This window comes from Larimichthys crocea, chromosome XVI, assembly GCF_000972845.2.
Source record: "Larimichthys crocea isolate SSNF chromosome XVI, L_crocea_2.0, whole genome shotgun sequence".
NCBI lineage: Eukaryota > Metazoa > Chordata > Actinopteri > Sciaenidae > Larimichthys > Larimichthys crocea.
The window spans coordinates 15,173,858-15,192,969 of record NC_040026.1 but is presented as its reverse complement, the minus strand read 5'-3'; the positions used below and the strand labels follow the sequence as shown (position 1 = coordinate 15,192,969).

General features: G+C 43.1%; 1 protein-coding gene across 12 annotated transcripts in view; it reads left to right on the top strand.

Annotated features, from left to right (window-relative positions):
- Nucleotides 1–6,021: 6,021 nt before the first annotated feature.
- nrxn1a (neurexin 1a) overlaps nucleotides 6,022–19,112 on the top strand; it is a 63,226-nt gene continuing 50,135 nt past the window's right edge. For 3 of the 12 annotated variants that reach the window (XM_027289745.1, XM_019268015.2, XM_019268013.2), the window contains exons 1-4: nucleotides 6,025–6,406; nucleotides 7,604–9,018; nucleotides 14,266–14,283; nucleotides 15,051–15,080. In XM_027289745.1, coding sequence (XP_027145546.1) covers nucleotides 8,286–9,018; nucleotides 14,266–14,283; nucleotides 15,051–15,080 — 781 coding nt within the window. In that variant the 5' untranslated portion in view covers nucleotides 6,025–6,406; nucleotides 7,604–8,285. Of the gene's footprint in view, nucleotides 6,407–7,603; nucleotides 9,019–14,265; nucleotides 14,284–15,050; nucleotides 15,081–19,112 lie in introns of all 12 variants that reach the window. The other 9 variants (XM_019268018.2, XM_019268017.2, XM_019268014.2 and 6 more) reach the window with 8 other exon arrangements.

The window sequence follows — 19,112 nt, the reverse complement described above, 5'->3', positions numbered from 1 at the left end:
ATTGTCAACACTACAGAGAATTGAAATGTTGTTTCCCTTGTATCCCTGATGCAAAAACAAGCAATAAAAATGAAATATAGTGTAAAGAGATATAAAGACATAAACAGTACAAACAGTGTAAACAGTTTAAATGTAGATGACATACTGTACAGCAATACAGACTGTACATAGTGCAATAAAAAAAACAGCAGCTGGGTTTATATAAAGTGGCTGGTGCCAGTAGTTTGTGTGTGGGGGGCTGGAGGGTGTCTTAATATAGTATATTAAGATAATAATAAAAATAATAATATAGATAATATAAGCCTTAATGTAATATGAACAAGTGAGTTAAATAGAAATTCGGACTCAGTTCAGTTGTCATGAACCCTGGAAAATGCTCCAAAGACAAAAACTATTTTTGTACCAGGCTGTAAACATGTTTATTTCTGCTGTGCAGTTGGACATTTTAATATGGGGGCTTATGGAGATTGACTCGTTCTGTAGCCAGCCTCAAGCAGCCGCTCGAGGGTTTAGTTTTTGGCACGTTTGCATTGGCTTCACTTCCCAGACATGGAGGTTGCCGCTTGGTCAAAATGTCTTCCATCAAAAAAGCCTTTTATATACGGGTATGATGTTTGTCTGGTTTACTCACGATTTCTCTATGTGTGTGTGTGTGTGTGCAGGTGTATCCACTTTATTCGATTCCTTCCTTCGCTCTGTGAGGGCCATGTAGCTTCAGGCATTTGGGCGCCGGATTGTTCTCCGTGTGTTCTGTGCAGCTATCTTGACATTTTTGGAGGTAAGAGGTCAAAGGTGAAAGGTAAAAGGGGTCGATGTGTTCCTTGTTACTGGTTTCCTTGGTTCATTATCCTCTCTTAAAGCCTCTTCCACTGCACAAAACTGCTCCGACCCTTGACCCCTAACTGTAGGACATGAAGTGCCGCAGGCTGAGAGTGGCTGCATCGCCATGACAACCGGTAGCAGCTAGTAGGTCAAGATTTATGGCCGTTCTGATGCTCGCAGACACACACGAATTCTCTCCACATGTACACACACACAACGTAAATCAGTGGTGTGAGGGCTAATGAACTATAGATCGCAAGATTTTTTTTTTTTTTCCACTTGGACACACATGTAAGCAAGCTTCCTCACACACACACACCTCCCATCCTCTCATTCAACCTCACTTCTGTACACACAATCAGACGGGCTTTGTTTGGTTCTTGTCGGTCACTCTCCATCTGCTGGTCAGATGATCAATGCTAATGCCTGCTGAGAGTTCTAATGACACACAGATCCATACACAGATGGACTGCACGTTTTCCTCTTGTGCGTGGTTGCCCACGCACGTGTGTGTGTGTGTGTGTGTGTGTGTGTGTGTGTGCGTGTGTGCATGTTTGTGCACACAGGCTAATGTTATTTGTGTTTAGAAATTGCAATCCTTTGATGGGGACAGGTCAGCGCTATTGTTATAAATGAGAGAAAGACTGCAGGGAGGTGACCTCTCCTACCTCACACACAGAGACACACACACACATATACACGCACATGCACACGTGGCTGTTTGCACTATTGGCAAGTGGAATTAGTAAATGTATGAGCTACACAGAAACTCATTACAACACGATTAGAGACAAACCTCCCATTTAATCTCATTTAGAAAAGGGTGGTTGCCTGTCAAACACACTCACGCGTGCACACACTAACTCACTTATGCACACGCACAGATACACACACTTACACCAAGACCACCCTCTTTGTCTAAATGACAGCTGGGGTCTGTGTGACTCATAAAATGATACCCTTATAATGATATGCTCTCACCACTGTGAAAGTACAGTGGTTTTAAATGACAGAGTAAGTGCGCTGCATACGTTTAATCCCACTGTTTATATCATATCAGCATTAAAAACTTGATATTTCTCTACGTGAGGCACTTCAACTCCTCCCGTCCTCGCCCCCCCTCTGTGCCGTTTGTCACCATTCACAGCACAAACTAGGTAAACCTCACCATCTCAAGCTCAGCGCCGAACACTGTAGCACAAACTGACATAAATGCAAGCACAAAATATGAGCGCACAAACACAAACACACACATACCCACTGGATGCTGACAGATGAGTTTTTATTTTTGGCTGTATATTCACTCTGCTGGCAGTTCAGACACATATTACCCGTGCACAAATGCTCCTGCACACACGCACACACATATATAAAGAAAATATGTATACACACCCAGACACACACACATATATACAGTGACCTTCTCTCTGCTGAGTAGGCAAAGAGTCAGGGGTCAGTGCCTGCTGTCAGCCTGTCAGAGAGAGGAAGGGAGAGGGGAAGTGAGAAGAGGCAAAGGAAGAGCAAACGTGGTTGGAGGAATGTACAGAATGGAGCTTCTCCGCCTCATCATTCAATAAAGACTAATGCAATCAGAGCCGGCCCATATCTGTCACGGTTAATGTTGGCTGATAGAGTCGCAGCAATTTAAAATGCTCATGGTATAATGCATTTTCCTGTGCCTCTTACAGACTGATGATGCATCACATCACGCCTTGATGGCTCTTGTAGAAACAGATAACCTGCACCACGGCATGCTGAATAGGGAAGGGGGGGGGGTCCATTATACCTGGCCATTTAGCTCATTTTTATCTTAATCTGTGACAGAGAAGTTTCGTTCCGAAATCTATTTAAAAAACAAAAAGTTACCTGAAGTTCACTGCTCAATCTTTTAGAATTATTGCAGGTAATCGTATCTTCTTTTATGATTTCGCCAGGCAAAAGCAATGCTCCGACAACGGCCACAAAGGACATTTGTCACTTTAATTTCTTTCTCAGAATGGATTTTTTTTTTTTTTCCAAACATGAATACATTTTAGAATATCTTTGCTGCAATCATTTCCACATGATCAGCCCATATTATTGAGTCATAAAATTTGATTTCTTAAGTGACAGTGATAATCTCACTATTAAATGTGAATTATTTGATCATTAATTCATCTCACATCAACTTTTATTTTGTCAAAGCAGCAACTGATTGATTGAATTTCATATGTATACAGTCCTTGAGACTGAAAACGTGGTTTCTACCAGAGTTTTCCACGTCGTTTTTTTATTGCACAGGGAAGAGATGGAAGAACGTTATTATTTGATAATGCCATTTGGTCCAAAAGGTCAGCCTGGCCCGGGAATGGAGAGGAGAGAGGGAGAGAGGGAGAGAGAGAGAGAGAGAGAGAGAGAGAGAGAGAGAGAGAGAGAATTTAGAGAGAGAGTTTAGGGGGGGTTTGAGGAGTGGTGGTGGTCAGTCCAATGGGAAACCAGGTGCTGATGTTAAGATAGTTTCCATAGTAACTCCTCCTCCTCCCAGTCTTGTTCTTCCCTCTCTAACACTTGCAAAAAACATGTGCACAACTGCAAGCTCAGACCTCCCCTCTTTATACCAGCGCTGGTCTCTGTGGTCAACCCCTTTCGCTTTAATATCTGTTGCTCAAATCAATTTTAGCCTTCACATTCCATCTGTGTGGTCACATGATATACTGTAGCGCAACCATTAAAGCTGCCTGTAAACCAGTTGACTGCCTTGCTGGAGTAAATACTGCATGTAAGCAAATATCTCATAGCACCAAACAGCCAGCACAGACTGTACAATCCACTGCAAACAGATACGGATAAAGATGACAACTGCTGTACAAAAAAGAAATGATGTATGTGTATGTGCACTTGACGGCTGTGCATATTAAAGTGCTGAATGCTGCTCCATTCATTGTTTCTGCTGAGTGAAACTTGAATCAGCATCTCGCTGATCAGGTCAGGGTTGTTCTTCTTTCAGGAGGCTCCAGCCGTCTGTGACAATTTTCTATCTCTACTACTCTTCCTCCTTCAGCTCCGGCACTCGATGAAGGTGAGTGTTAAAGCAGGAGTAAAAAGGAGTAAAGCAGCAGTGCTGGCTAGTCAGAGACAGACATATATAGATTGAGGAAGAGAGAGAGAGAGAGCGAGAGAGAGAGGAAAAGAGCAGCAGCAGCATCAGCTGGCCCCCTGGAGCCCAGGGAGAGCACCTCTGAGCTGGGCTCAACACAGCTGGAGTCCCTCCCTGGAACAAACGGGGGGAAAAAAATCCTTGTTTGTGTGTATCTGCATGTGTGATCTTGTATTTGTAGCTGTAGCATGAATGTAAAAACATTACTAACATACATATTGTATGTGGGCACCTGAATGTTACACCCATATGTGATTTGTAATAATGAGTAAAGCAACATGTACTAAGATACACCAGATTATATAAAACAAATTCAAGTAAAAGAACCCTCAAATGACTATTAAAATAAAATATCATAAGTCAAATAAATGTTTTTAGTCACAGTTGTGCAAAGAATTTGCCTTGAATTATTATTAACTGTATTATTTACTGTATTTACAGTTATATTCCGTAAATTACTCAACAGAATTTAAATGTACACGTTCCTGTAAAACTAATTAGATTTACTTTAAAATGACCAAGAAAAACATTAAATTGTTACTATGGACATACATTTTTACATAATGAGCCACATATTGCAGATAATTATTGTCATTTTACATATATTTGTACGTAATTTCAGAGGTTCATTTTTGTACAAAATTTTGAAATTACTGTAATTTGTTATTATTGGCATAGTAAAAAAAACACTTGGTTGTTAATTTACAGAAAATGTCTGTAATTTTTTCAGAAATGTGTATATAATTTTAAAAAACATAAAACTACCGTAACAATTTAGAGCCATTTTCCATAAATTTATGATTTGAACATACTATGCTATCTGCAAATGTAGTATTTCTCCACAATTCTAGGAAGACTTTCCACAAAATTTTGGATCCTGGCTGCAGGGGCCACTGTAACCTTTGATTTCACCTCAAAATTGTTGATAAGGGCAAGTAAATGTCTTCCACACCAAACTGGGAAAAACAAACTGCTACGAACCTGATAACCTTGTTGGAACAGGAAACAACAAAGTTTTACCTTTATTATTTTATAATACTTACTACTTTACTATTTTAAAAACAGAACTGAGTTATTTTCTGTGATTCTATGATTTCTTTAATATTATTCACTACAAAAGGAAATCATACATTTACGGGCATTATCTGTAAATGATTACAGTCATCAAAAATTCAAAAATCTGTAAAACAATAGCGTTTCTCTGCAAAAGCTTGCCTGAAATTTCAGAGTCATGACCCTATGACCTACAATTTTTTACAGTAGTTTACTGTTTTTCAAAATTGTACACAATACTCAGTTATTTCTGTAACCTAGTTTACAGATAATAACTGTAAAGTTTTAGTCATTAATAATTCAGGGAAAATCTGTGAAATAACAGTGTTTCCCTGCAAAACCTTGACTGAAAATTCACAGAACCCTGACACCATTGAGCAATTTTAGGATGAAATGGGACGCCAATTGAGAGCCAGACCTCATCACTTGGCATCCCAAAATTGTTGGATGGGGACATGGATCTGTCTTCTGGGATCTTCTACACCAAACTTGGGGGAAAAAAACAATTGTTATGGAGCTGATTTTGTTCATGTGGTCACAGGAAACGTTAAAAAGTAACACAATGTGCAACAACATTGTTAATTTGAACTATAGGGGCTAGTACTACATAAGTACAGTGTTCGTGCGTGAGAATGTGCGTGAGGGAGAGAAACAGATTTATAAATTGACATACCCCCCTCCCCTCACACAGTTCACTGAATCGCTGTCTTCCTTTACACTCGCCCCCTGTAGCACGAGAGACGTAAGGGCCATCGTCACTGTCACTCACGGATTTAATCACTCGGATCTACCCCCGGTTCTCGCCTTATTTTCTGCCTCCGGTAATTGCGTTTCTGTTTCGTGTGGGGCGGTGAGTGCGCGCTGTCCAAGGTGCTGCAGCAGCGCGCGGCCCCGCCCATCCTCTCTCTCTCTCTCTGTCTCTCTCTCTCTCTCTCTCTCTCACACACACACACACACACACACACACACACACACACACACACACACACACACACACACACTTTCTCTCTCTTGCACGACCACGTGACGCTCCCTCTGCCGAGTCTCGCGGAGGGCATCAGACTGCACCTTTTCCTCCTCAAGAGAGCGGAGAGAGAGAGAGAGAGGAGGGAGAGAGACATTAATTCAGACAGAGAGAGAGAGAGAGGGAAGGAGAGCTAGAGAGAGAGAGAGAGAGGGAGAGAGAGAGCGAGAGGGGGAGACCAATAGCACCTTGTCGCCTGGAGGCGAGCCTGTGATAATTTTGTCCCTGTCCGGTAGACCGGCTCCATCTACCACCCGGTGAGCGGGTGCTCTCTCTCCTCTCTCACGGTTTTGAGCTTCTCCTCAAATGGGAAGGGAAATCGATGAGCCGCGCGCCGCACTGTTGCCACGGAACCACAGGATGTGCGTGAGGTAGGTCCAGCCTTAATGTACCCGCATTGAAGGGGGGGAGAAAAAAAAACCCGCTGCTGGGTTGATGTTTGTTTTTTTGTTTTTTTAAATTCACCGAGGCGTTTACCGTTAGAGCTTAGAAAGCCAATAAAAACCGTGTCAATAATAATCAAAATAATAATAAAATTTAATTAAAAAAAAAGAAGCATTCGCCGTGTTTTCGGTTAGCTGTTCAGCGCAGGTGGTGACTGATCCTCCGGTGTAGTCAAGTAACGGAACGCGTAGAGAGAGGAGAGAAAAAAAATGGGAGAGGTATGGCCGCAAATCGACATCGATATTTCAACCGCATTCATTCACCCATCTATCAAAACTATGTGCGCCGCTTTTCGGCTTTGATTCAAGACAACCGAGTTGTGTAGCCTATACTGTCTTTATATATTGTATGTATATATATATATATATTTTATTTGTGTGGTGTATATGTGTGTGTGTGTGTGTGTGGTGTTGGCAGCCAATGTGTTGTGCGTGCTTGTGTTCGTTGTTAGAAACGAGCCCGTTAATTCGATAAGCGAGGCGGGGTTTGAGTCATCCTCCTCATCCTCCTCCTCATCCTCCGCCGCAGAGCAGCAGCAGCAGCGCGCGTTCGGTGCTGCTCCCGCTCTTTGTGATGGAGCTAACGGGAAAGGCACGAGGTGCTCACGAAATGACTTAAATAAAAAAAAAAAAATTAAAATCTTATTTTAAAAAAGTCGTTAATGAACGTGTTTTGTTTTATCTTAGGCGTGATTACAAAAAAAAAAAAAAAGATGTTAGTCCCAGGTATGCCACCTTATAAAAATCTCCTGCGGCATGATGGGAGATGCTGTTTGTGTGTGTGTGTGTGTGTGTGTGTGTGTGTGTGTGTGTGTGTGTGTGTGTGTGTGTGTATGTGTGTGTGTGCCTACATATGTTTAGTATAAGTCATTATTGTGTGTGTGTGTGTGGGTGTGTGTGTGTGTGTGTGAGTGTGTGTTGATTTAGGCCTGTTAAATGTAACAATGTGATGTCAATCTGTGTGTGTGTGTGTGTGTGTGTGTGTGTGTGTGTGTGTGTAAAAATGCATGAGAGAGAGTAATTTGAGAATAATAGCGGACTCGGCTTGTGTGTGTGTGTGTGTGTTTACGTGTGTGTGTGTGTGTGTGACCCTGGTTGATTGTGCCGTCTCTGTTCTCTCTGTAGGTCGCTGGAGAGAGTGATGACGTGGCAGTGAGAGACACGCATACCTCACTCACACGTACACACACACACACATACATACACACATATATATATTTGCCCACACACACACACTTTAAGTCTTGCCCTAGTAAAACAGGGGGAAGAGGTGGGGAGAAAATTCTGCTATGACGGTGTCATTTCTCTCCGTTACCAATGTGTGAGCCACACACCGACGCACACACACTCATACTCCGTGGGGAGTTGCCTTCATGGGGGATAAGGCCCTATCTAGGGCACAAAGATGGAGTTCACATCCTATCCGTCACGTATCTAACGCTGACAAAGATGCGCACACAAACACACACACCTGGAAACTTGTATGTCACAAGTGACGAATGAAAGACTGAATGGAGAGAAGACGTTGAACGTCACACAGAGAAGACACAAACACCAGGCCAAGAGCAAAAGAAGAAGATCCACCAAGCGTGCTGAAGGGACGTCAGGAGCTACTGTTTGAACCTCGCTGGAGCTGTATCGTGTCGGAGCCTCACCTTGTTAAGAGCTCTACCAAGAAGCTGCACCTGAGACGGAGAGAAGGTGTTCTACAGTAGCCACCATGAGCTGTAGGCTAGAGGGAACACCCCAGCTCTAGCCTCTCTCTCTTCTTTTGTGTGTGTGTGTGTGTGTGTGAGAGCGAGTGTGTATGAGTGTGATGGCGGTGTGTGTTTGGGCGGCAGCCCCCCTGCTCTTCTTGGGGCTGTGCCTGTGCAGCGTGGGGGGCCAGGCCCAAGGGGAGGTGCTGGAATTCGGAGGTGTGTCCAGCCAGTGGGGGCGGTTTCCAGTGTGGAACGCCTGCTGCGAGAGTGTGCTGAGCTTCAGCCTGCGGACTCACAGCCAGGAGGGCCTGCTGCTCTACCTGGATGATGAGGGCTTCTGCGACTTCCTGGAGCTGCTGCTTCTCCACGGCCACCTCCGCCTGCGCTTCTCCATCTTCTGTGCTGAGCCGGCCGAGCTACAGTCAGGCGTGGCGGTCAGTGACGGGCACTGGCACGCAGTGCGTGTCAAGAGGGACTGGAGGAACACCTCGCTGGAGGTGGACGGGCGACTGGAAGGATGGGCGGAAGTGAAGAGCAAGAGAAGAGACATGACAGTATTCAGCCACACCTTCATGGGCGGGGTGACGCCAGATCTACACTCCTCGCCATTGCGCCTCACATCCCCTTCGGTACGGGAACACCCAGCCTTCCATGGCTGGATCACGGCGGTTAGCATCAATGGCTCGTTGGTGATGCTGGACAGCTCAGAGGGCGTCACGGTAACAGCTGGCTGTGGGCCGGATCACCAGTGCCAGAACGGAGGGGTGTGCAGCGTGGTCAACGACCAGGCCGTCTGCGACTGCTCCGACACCGGTTACCAAGGCAACGACTGCAGCGAAGGTAAGGCCCAGAATCATGCTGACCCATCATATACATCTCATCCTTTACACACACACACACACATACATAAAAAAAACACATTGTTATGGATTCATATCTCCAAATTTATACCTCCAATTACAAACATCCAGCGTAGACATCTATATTTCATTCACACCTTCACAGCTACCTTCAAGTGGTGTGTATGGACCAGCAGCCTTCACAAACAGTGCAAGACATGCATACTGATTATGTTTGATATTGATTTTTTATGGCTGCCAATGATAATGCCAATTTAGTTTGTACCTCCAGAGCTCACGCCTAAGCCCCCTTCCCCCAAGAAGTGCAGTCAGTTTAGTGTTTGACTCATCTGGCTCTGTTGGCGTGTTTGGCAAAACACAACAACAATATAGATCCATGGATGTGTTTGTTGGTTCGTGCTGAGAGACTTGAATTGGAACTAGGCTAAGAGGCTGGAAGTCAGTGGCTGTTACATGGCTGATATCTGGCTGCCTGTGTTAATGGATTGCATTGATTCTAGACGGCCTTCACTGGCACCATACATCGGGTGTTGAAATGAAGCGTGAACGATCTATCGCCTGACATTAATTTGAACAGCTTGCAGCCCGTTAGGATGCTTGTGTATGTGTATGTGTGAGTGTATAGTATGTGTTTTTGTGTCTTATGCATTATAAAAGAGGAAATAGTGTCCTGTCAGTAGTACTTTATAAATATGAAGAACTATGACAATAAACAGTCTGACATAAAAATAAAACTTTTATGTGGAAGAGGCAAAAGAAAAATGCTGTTTCACGAATGATTTAATATCTCAACTCAGCAAGTACGCCCTCCTTTAATACTGTCAAACAAGCCTTTGGTCAATACAAGTGCCAATATCCAGGGCTCTGTAATTATGGTCATTACAAAGACGAAACAGCTGCTTAATGAACTCAGCTACCTTGTTATGGCCAGCACCGCAAATGCTTTCATTTCCCCCTGCTTAGTTGTGTGTGTCGTCAGATTTGCTTCAGTTCATTCACAGAGAAAAATCTGCATTCTTAATCAATAGCGCTTGCAACGCCTATCTGTTTTGTCTTTTTGACACCAACGATATCTTTCAGCTCAGCGATTTATATATTTTAATCAGCCAAAAAAACATCCACATCGCCACCGACCTGTCTATCTGACACCCCACCCAGCCTTGCTACACCCTTGCTGTAGGCATCACACCTCCCTTTAGCCACACACCATATCACACCCTAGCGTTTAGTGGTCAGTGGGGTGGCCTAGTTTACCATAGAGACAGGACTAATAGGAAGACCTCATGCCAGAAGTGTTTCTCTGTCCATCCTCGCTCTTTACTTCCCGCAACCCCACTCCTCAGCGCCAACCTCCCCCTCCCGGACTCCTCGCTCGCTGCTGCGTGCAGCTTTATCTCAAGTGGTGACTTCATGCTTCCTGTCTGCCACGCAAATCTACTGTATTCACATATTTGTGGTGGTGCGTGTGTGTATGTATGTCCATGTGTGTATGTATGACAGGCATCCTTAAGGCGATAATGCTTTGACCAGTCATTTTCCAAGCAGGTGAGATGAAGGTAGCTCACAAGTGCTGAAATGATTTGTCGCTCGACAGAGGAATAATTAATAATCGGAGCAGAGCTGCAACGATTAGTCAATAAATTGATTAGTTGCTTGACAGAAAATAAATGTAAGCAACTATTGTGAAAAATTAAAAGGAAAACGCCAAAACATCTGCTGGTTTCTCAGATGTTAGAATTTGATGGTTTCCTTTGTCATATGTAATAATAGATATGGATATCTTTTTATTTTGAATAAAACAAGATCAGACATCACCCTAACAGGTATTTTCCACTGTTTTATAGACCAAACAAACAATGAAGCATGTAATATCTGCAGATTAATCCATCAGTTATTTGCAGCCTTACATTTAAGATACAACTTCTTAAGCGACAAAGCCCAAACATTTCCCAGTTCCAGCTTCTAAAATTTGAGGATTTGCTGCTTTGTTTTGTATCATTTTAAATTTCATATATATGGGTGTTTTTTTGCCCGTTGGTCAGACAAAACTGTAAATTTAAAACCATTTTTAATAAACAGATTAAATAAAAAACAGGTGAAGCTATGATCAGTCCTCTGCAGAAACGCGGCGCTGTGCTGAGAATTAAGCCAGTCTAATCCAGTCTGCTGTTTTGCTGCTGGTTAGAGCACAGTGGGAGACAGAGACAGCACTGACACACACACTCATACCTGCACAAACACGTGTTACACAAACATACAGACACATGGAAAAACACATTCACACGCAGTGTGCAAGCTCCAGCACCACCACCATTAGTCACATCACCGCTGAGGTAGCTCGTAGCAATACTAATACAGGCTAAATAGAAGGCGCAGACATTTTACATAAAGGCTTTCACCAGATACCTCCCTTAAACTGGTACTTTGTTGCTGAACAAGAGGCTACTTAAAGCTTTTTAAGGGGTTTTCTGTTCCTAAAGATGGACTCACATTTCAATTGTGAGTGATGCCAAGTGTTGCTGTGGAGAACAAGTGCAAACATTATTTCTTTTTTCTTGGCAGTAGTGGATAATGTTAGTAATAGTAGTCTCATAAAATGGTTCCGGTTAGGAGGTCTGCTTGGATGGATGCATATAGGTTGAGCTGTACTGTTTTTGCTCAGTTTCTGCACAGAATAAGAACACAGCTTCAGATAAAACATAAGGAGTTGTTTTGGGGGTTGAATTTTGCTGTGAGACTGAAATGCAAATACACAGATCCCTTCCAGCTTAGTGCATTGTTTCAGATTTTTTTTTTTACTAGTCTCTTCTCGGTTTTCTCATTTCAAAGTTTAGGTAGAAATTGCTGCAGGGTTTAGAGTATTATGGTTAAATGATAGTGGGGAATTCAGAGTGGCTTTATGACTGGTTTTAAAAGGTTACTTTATGTGTTTCTTCGGTTACTCACTGGAAGTGATATTACGGTAATTCGTGGACATTAGCTCAGGAAAGAGATTTGAGATAGTGTTCCGGTAAAAGAGCATCTTCTTTTCAGACAGAAATAAACAGCAGTAAAAATGGGCAGTTAACAAAAATATAAACTTTTGACAGGAGAGTGCAAGAACAGTTTCCGATGCACGGTTCCTATCTTAGCCCTCTCTGAATCATGAAACTCATTCTCTAAAAATACTCTGAGAGGAGCATTGAGCAGATGATGTATTCTGTTTTGGAGTGCTGTTGTATAAAATGTGGGTTGTTCTTTTTTAAACTGGCCCTATGTGCTGTTCATTTCTGTCTGATAAGATGCCGTCTCAGTGTGATATCTCCAACCGCTGGATTCGCCGGCTCCATGCATCAGTATCTCTTCCAGTGAATAACTCTTGTAAAAACATATAGTATGTCAAAAGCAATCTCTCTTCAGGTTCACTGCCACTAAGACACCCTGGACTAAAAAAAACTTGTATCTCGGAGAAATGAAGTGGATGGCAAAGGGAGTAAAAGGAATAAAAGCTCAGGTCAAAATCCTCTTTTGAATGAAGAGAGACTATTATGTTAACAGCATCAAAGCTTTTTGTAAAATGATATATACTGTGGAACAATAGCTGTCTTTTTGTAAAGGAGGCTGATCGTTATTTGCAAGTCCACGCCGTGTCATTGTTTTATAAAAGGGAGGCAAGAGTCGGGTATAAAGGTTTATGTCTTATATGGTACCTTGAAATTATTGTTATCTTGAACCCGGCAACCTCAGTGAAGCTGCACAAAAAAAAGCTTTTGGGATAAAATTATAACCCTCTGAAAATTAGAAAAAAAATCTGCCATGAATCTTTAATACAAAATGAATATGCTCTGCTAGAGGAAAAAATGGATCCTTATGACCGTGTTTGAAGCCAGAAATAAGCAATTTGGCTGTGGCGGTGCTAGTTTCCGCACGCATTTTACAATTACACATTATCTTCAAGGCTCCCTAATGATCCACTCTTCCAAACTCATATTTTTGCAGATTTGTGAGCAAGCAGTATAATATTGTTATATACTGTAAGCATTTCTTCATCTCCCCCTGAAAGACAGTATATTACATCTTTCATACCAGTGCGAATAGAGGGCTGTTTATCAGGGTTTTGTTACAAAGCGCAACAATATGTCAGTTTGGAGAAAAAAAAAAAACATGATTTCAGATATTCAAAATACAACCAGGAGAGTTTAGGCAGGGCTATGCATAAATATAATTACTGTCTAAGCCATTGTGCCCTCCAGTGAAGAAGACAGATTGAACCTGGCTTGTTAGGCCTGGCCTGGCTTGCATTGTCCTTGAGGGCAAATCGCTGTTAGCATGCTAATGGCTCCACCTGTTTCTGCCATGTTACCAGCACAAGGGCAGAGGCAAGGAAATACTCAGATGAGCTCAGAATACACACACTTTCACACATGCACACTGTCACACGCACAAACACACACACACACACACACACGCACTCAGTCCCTACAGTACTGAACCATGCATGCCCCTCGTCTTCCTGCACTGCTAATCCATCCCTACATGTTTCCCTGCTATTTCACATCATTATTACTGCCATAGTCAATGTTAGTGTATGTGTGAGTGTGTGCGTGTGTGTTTGTATGTATGTATGTGTGAAAGAGCGAGAGAGTGAGAGAGAGACTGTGGGACTGAATGTGTGTGTGTGAGTGAGTGAGAGTGTGTGTGTGTGTGTGTGTGTGTGTGTGTGTGTGTGTGTGTGTGTGTGTGTGTGTGTGTATTGCATGCTATCTGTCGGGGGGCTCTGGGGAGAGGAAGCGGCTGCAAGGTAAGTTCTGGGGTAGACGGCTCTTGAATCCAAACATACAGGTAGGAAAGTATACGGTCACCCACACCCCCTCCACCCCTCTGTATCTACACGTGTGGGTGGGTATGTGTGTGTACGCTTATGTAAGTGTATTTCCACACATGTGGAGTCATAGAGAGAGCGACTGTGCTTATTTATTTATTTATTTATTTATTTATTCTAATGCTGCTGTGTGCATATATATACATATATATCTACAAATATACATAGACAAACCTCAGTTCTGGCTACCAGTGCAGCATGGTATCCATTGTGACGTTTGCGTGTGGACTTTGCATGTATGTTACCACGGTAACCCTGGACGGGTGTGCATGTACAGTAAGTAGCCATGGTAACCCAAGGGCTTAGCATGCATGTTAATGAATGTCTGTCTCTCTCTCTCCTCGCCCGGCCGCGACACCTTTCCAGAGCACAGCTACACTCCAGGTAGGTTGCCCTATCTATCTATCTATCTATCTATCTATCTATCTATCTATCTATCTATCTATCTATCTATCTATCTATCTATCTATCTATCTATCTATCTATCTGTCTCTATGTCTGTCTGCATTTAAGTTTCTCCTCTCCCTGATTCTCTCTTTTCCATGTTATTAAATTTATTAAATATTTATTTAAGTACATATTCCTTTATCTCTATCATCATCTTATTCTCACCCTCTCTGTATCCATTTATATCTTTTCCACGTCCGTCTTGTCTTTTACGCTCTTCTTTCTGGCCTTAATGTTCTCATCACATCTTCTGTTGGTGAAATAAAGTAGCCGGCGTAAATGTATGTCGGTCTGTGTGGGTATGTCAGGTTTGGGTTGCGGACATCTGGTAAGTTTTACATCCCATGTGTAAAATCATCTGAAGTGGCTGTGACCTCGAGGATACAGAGACATAGGCACACCGAGATATTGTACTGTATGACGTAGCTCGTAGCTGTGTGCGAACGTCTGTGTGCGTACCTGTTTGTGCGTAGGTTCGCTGTTTAGGATGAGTAAGTGCCTTCAAATAGTGCCTTATTTTTCTTTTCTTTTTTTTTAGACATTTTGAATAATTTAGAGGACTCATACACACACATGCACACACACTTTTACTACTTTAGCCTTCACAGCATGTCATAAACACATATATATGAATACACACACTCTCACATCTCCACGCCCCATGAACCTTTGCTGTGCTGACTGTGCTCTTGTCTTCCTTTAAGGTCTGGCACACCTGATGATTGGCGACCAAGGTATGGCCTCCTCTTACCTCACTTCCTGTTGTCCTCTGCTATACCATCATCCCCTATCTCCTCCTCCTCACTCCCACACTCACGACTCCCTGTATCCACCCCTCCACCCCTCCTCCCCCACCACTTCATCACCACCTGGCGCGGGAGGAAGTTGTCTCTCTAGGCACTGAAATAAGGTCAGTTTTTTTTTTGTTTTTTTTTTACCCTGTAATTGAGATTTCTTCACTTTAAAACGATCTCATTTGGTCTCATCAGAAATTTCAGTTTTAATTTGAACTGAAATGAATGACTTGGACATTTTCAGTAGAACAATTGAATAATAATAAATGAAATACCGCCTTAGCTGTGATGGGCCTGAGAGCAACTTCTGCTGTGATATATATATATATATATATATATATCATGGCTGCTGATGTGGGTGTAGATGGGTGCGGCTTGACGTGGCTTGGCTGGGTTAGACCTGGCAGAGCTCCAGGTCACGGAAAAGGGGCCGAGTGACCGACTGACATCATGGATGGTTTGAATTCGTCTTTACTCTTCCACCTCATTTCATTTTCTCTCATCTGTGTGTAAGAGTTTGATTGAGGGGATGAGTGTGTTGAGTGTGTGCGTGTGCATGATGCATACATATGTGTGCATGTGTGCTTTTGGATAAATGACTGTGGCAGTTTTCACAGGAACACTCCACTCCACATTCATCTTTAGCTTTCCATCGGCTTGCAGCATGTCTTGCTCTGCCGTTGCTGGTCCTCACATGGGCTCCCCGTTCAGACACTGGGCGAGCACATGTGATTCTGAACAGATGTGTATCAAAGCGATGCTGTTATACCTCAACCCCTAAGTTGTCCAGCATTTTTTTTTTAACACAGCCCAAAAACAAGTGCCACTGATCTGACTTTTGAAAATTGTTCACTGATGAACAAAACTCACATTGCCACCTCTCTTTTCTTGCCCTCTTTCTCCCTTTTTTCTGCCCTCTTATCTCACTGTCTGGGACACCACCCTCTGTGAATTTAGCAATGCTTAGAGGTACCCCTCCCCTGATTTTCTCATATGTATGGTTAATGGGCTGTTCTGGATGGTTTTGAAGTTGAATGTATCGACAGGCTCTTATATGTACTGTATGGTAATGCAGACCTTTAGAGCTGATCGGCTTCTCATTTGCGGTTGCCGTTAAACTGGAATGTTTCATGTTTGGTAAGGTAAGCTGTTGATGCATGTGTGTGCAAGTGTGTGAGCGTGCGTGCATGCATGCGTGCGATTGAATAGGAGCTCTGGCCTATGGTGCTTTTTAAAATCTGAAGGTAGGTGCTGCTGGATTGTCCCGGCTCTGCATGACGCTGATGAGTGCGCTGATTGACCCACATGAAGACAGGCCTGACCGTGACAGGCTGATCTGCGTCTATTGTGCTCTTTGATTGGATGAGAAAGGACATGATGACGGCTGTCTCCCATTGTGACAGAGATCGCCGTGTATTCAGTGAACTGTACTATTTAATGAAATGTTCATGCAAGCTGGTGGATAGAAATATCCTGAATAGAGCGCAAATTATGTCTTCAAACCATCCATCACAATAAGACATCTCTATTCTGACAAGTATATTTCTATCTGTGTGTGTTTTGATTGCTTAGTAAGCTCCTAGGTCTGGAGTTTCTGCCTTAAAATGTCTGCCATGAATCATCCAGGTGGCAGTGAAAATGTAATTGCTTCATCTGGCTTATGCTCAGCATTTTAAATCACCTACTTAAGCGCCGACATGTATTAACATATGTTTCCAGCATTATTACACAATGTATTCAGTGTATTCGTGTATAGTGGGAGCCCTCTCTATTACGGATGTTTGGATTTTGATAGGCTGAAAGTAAAACTGTGTGGCTGATTTCATTTTTTTATTTTTTTTTAAACCTTTGAAGTCTCTTTCAGAAACTGTACACATGAAAAAGATGTGTGTGCGTGTGTGTGTGTGTGTGTGTGTGTGTGTGTGTGTGTGTGTTGGTGTGTTTTTGCTCTGCATACTAAGATGTAAAGGCTGTCAAATGGTGCAGACGAAGCCTAGCTTAGGTTAGCTCAGCGTAAAGAGGCTTTTTGAGGAGCCCGCAAAGCTGAAATGAGTTTCTTTGAGGAGGGCGGATTGGGTGCGGGGAAGGGGTGTCTTAGAAAGATATATAGCATGTGTGTCTGCTTGTGTGTGTGTGTGTGTGTGTGTGTGTCTTTGCCGGAGAAATTGAGAAAAAGCGACTGTGCCTGTGAGAGAAGAGCTGAAGGAATGAATGATAGAGGGAGTAGAGAGGGAAAGAGGAAGCGAGGGAGAGATAAAGTGAGTCGTCTCTTCTCTCCTGTGATGTAGAGCAACTGCCTGTATCTGCAAAGGGACAGCGGTGCTCCCGTCTGCCCTCCCAGTCCAGTCATTCTCCAAGGGACATCAGCCCTGATGGGGAGCCCTGGACCTTTCCCCCTCTTCCATAAAACACAGCTATCATTCTCCCTGGAAACGATATCCACAGATCACTAATCACTTTGAGTGGGTGAAAATGCACAAATTGTGAAGGGAAGAAAGAAAAGAGGGAGCCAAATTGGATTTTCATAAGTATCGAGCAGCCAAAGGAAGAGGGGGAAATGGATTTTTTTTTTCCTTTTTTTTGAAAAGTATTGAGCAGCAATAATCTGGATGGAAAATGTGCTTAAAGCCAAGTAGCAGATTTTGCCCTTTCTCTTCTCTCTGTATGGCCAAGAATAGACCGTGAAGGGTTCTGTGTGAATGAGTGATTCTATGTTTCTGAATAGGACTGAGGAGTGGCTCTTGGACGTAATTGGCAGCGATGCTCGTTTATGATATTTATTAATTTATTTTTCTTTTGAGCTCTTGAGGCGGGTTGTTGTCCGGTTAATAGCTGTTGTTTGCCGGCGTGTCCGAGTGTTCTCGATATCAATCCAACAATCTGCGCGTGGCATAAACAAGTGGTCAGCCCTCGCTTGAAGTGACATTTACACACACGCATACATACGTGAACGGACGGACAAACAGACACACACACACACACACACTCACACACAATAACCTTTAGAGAGTGCCCGCTGAGTAGGTGAGTGAGTGTGTGTGCTCTGTGTAAATATGCATGAGTAAGGCTGCCTGCACATATTCTTCACGGTCAGTGGATGAAGGCAGGAGAGGGAACGAGGTGTGTGTGTGTGTGTGTGTGTTTGTATATTTGTGTGTGTGTGTGTGTTGGGTGAGAGTGTGTTCAGGGGAGGTGGATTGTGAGTCATCACTTGTGACTCATAAAGCGTCGGCAATCAAAGCAGCTCATTTTTAACACATTGTCTTATAGCGAAAACACGCAGATGGACCCACACTCCACACACTCATGTTTGGTGTCACACTCTTTGGTTTCCTCTTTTGTTTCTGTCCCTACACCTCTCTCTCTCTCTCTCTCTCTCTCTCTCACACACACACACACAAACACACACACACACACACACACATATATACTCACGCAGAGGATGAGCTCCGTGCTGACTCCACCATATGTGGGGTTGGGAGTGGTAGCAGACGCCAAGACAAGATGAACCAGTCAGTACCAGCAAAGTACAGCATGTCTCCTACCTCTTACTCATCATCATCTAACAGTCCTAATAATAAACCACATAAGCACTGATTATTCATTAATAAAAAAAAAAAACAGGCTGAAATGAACTCGTTAGTTTTAAAAAACAGATTTTTCTTGTTTTAATTACGCCGTTATAGGGGCGGTCGGTGGCGTAGTGGGTTAAGCGGCCGCCTCGTGTGTAAGAGCCATTTGCTGCGTGTCATTCCCCCTCTCTCTGCCCCCTGCTTCCTGTCTATCTTCAGCTGTCCTATCATTAAAGGCATACATAAAAGGGCCAGAAAATATACTTTAAAAAAAAAAAAAAAAACAATTTTTATTCACTGTAAACTTCAACCCTTCCGGAGTTGTTGCACGGTAAAAAGCTGAGCAGCCATGTTTGCTTTCATTACGCATACCGGGAGAGTTTGAAAACATCACACAACG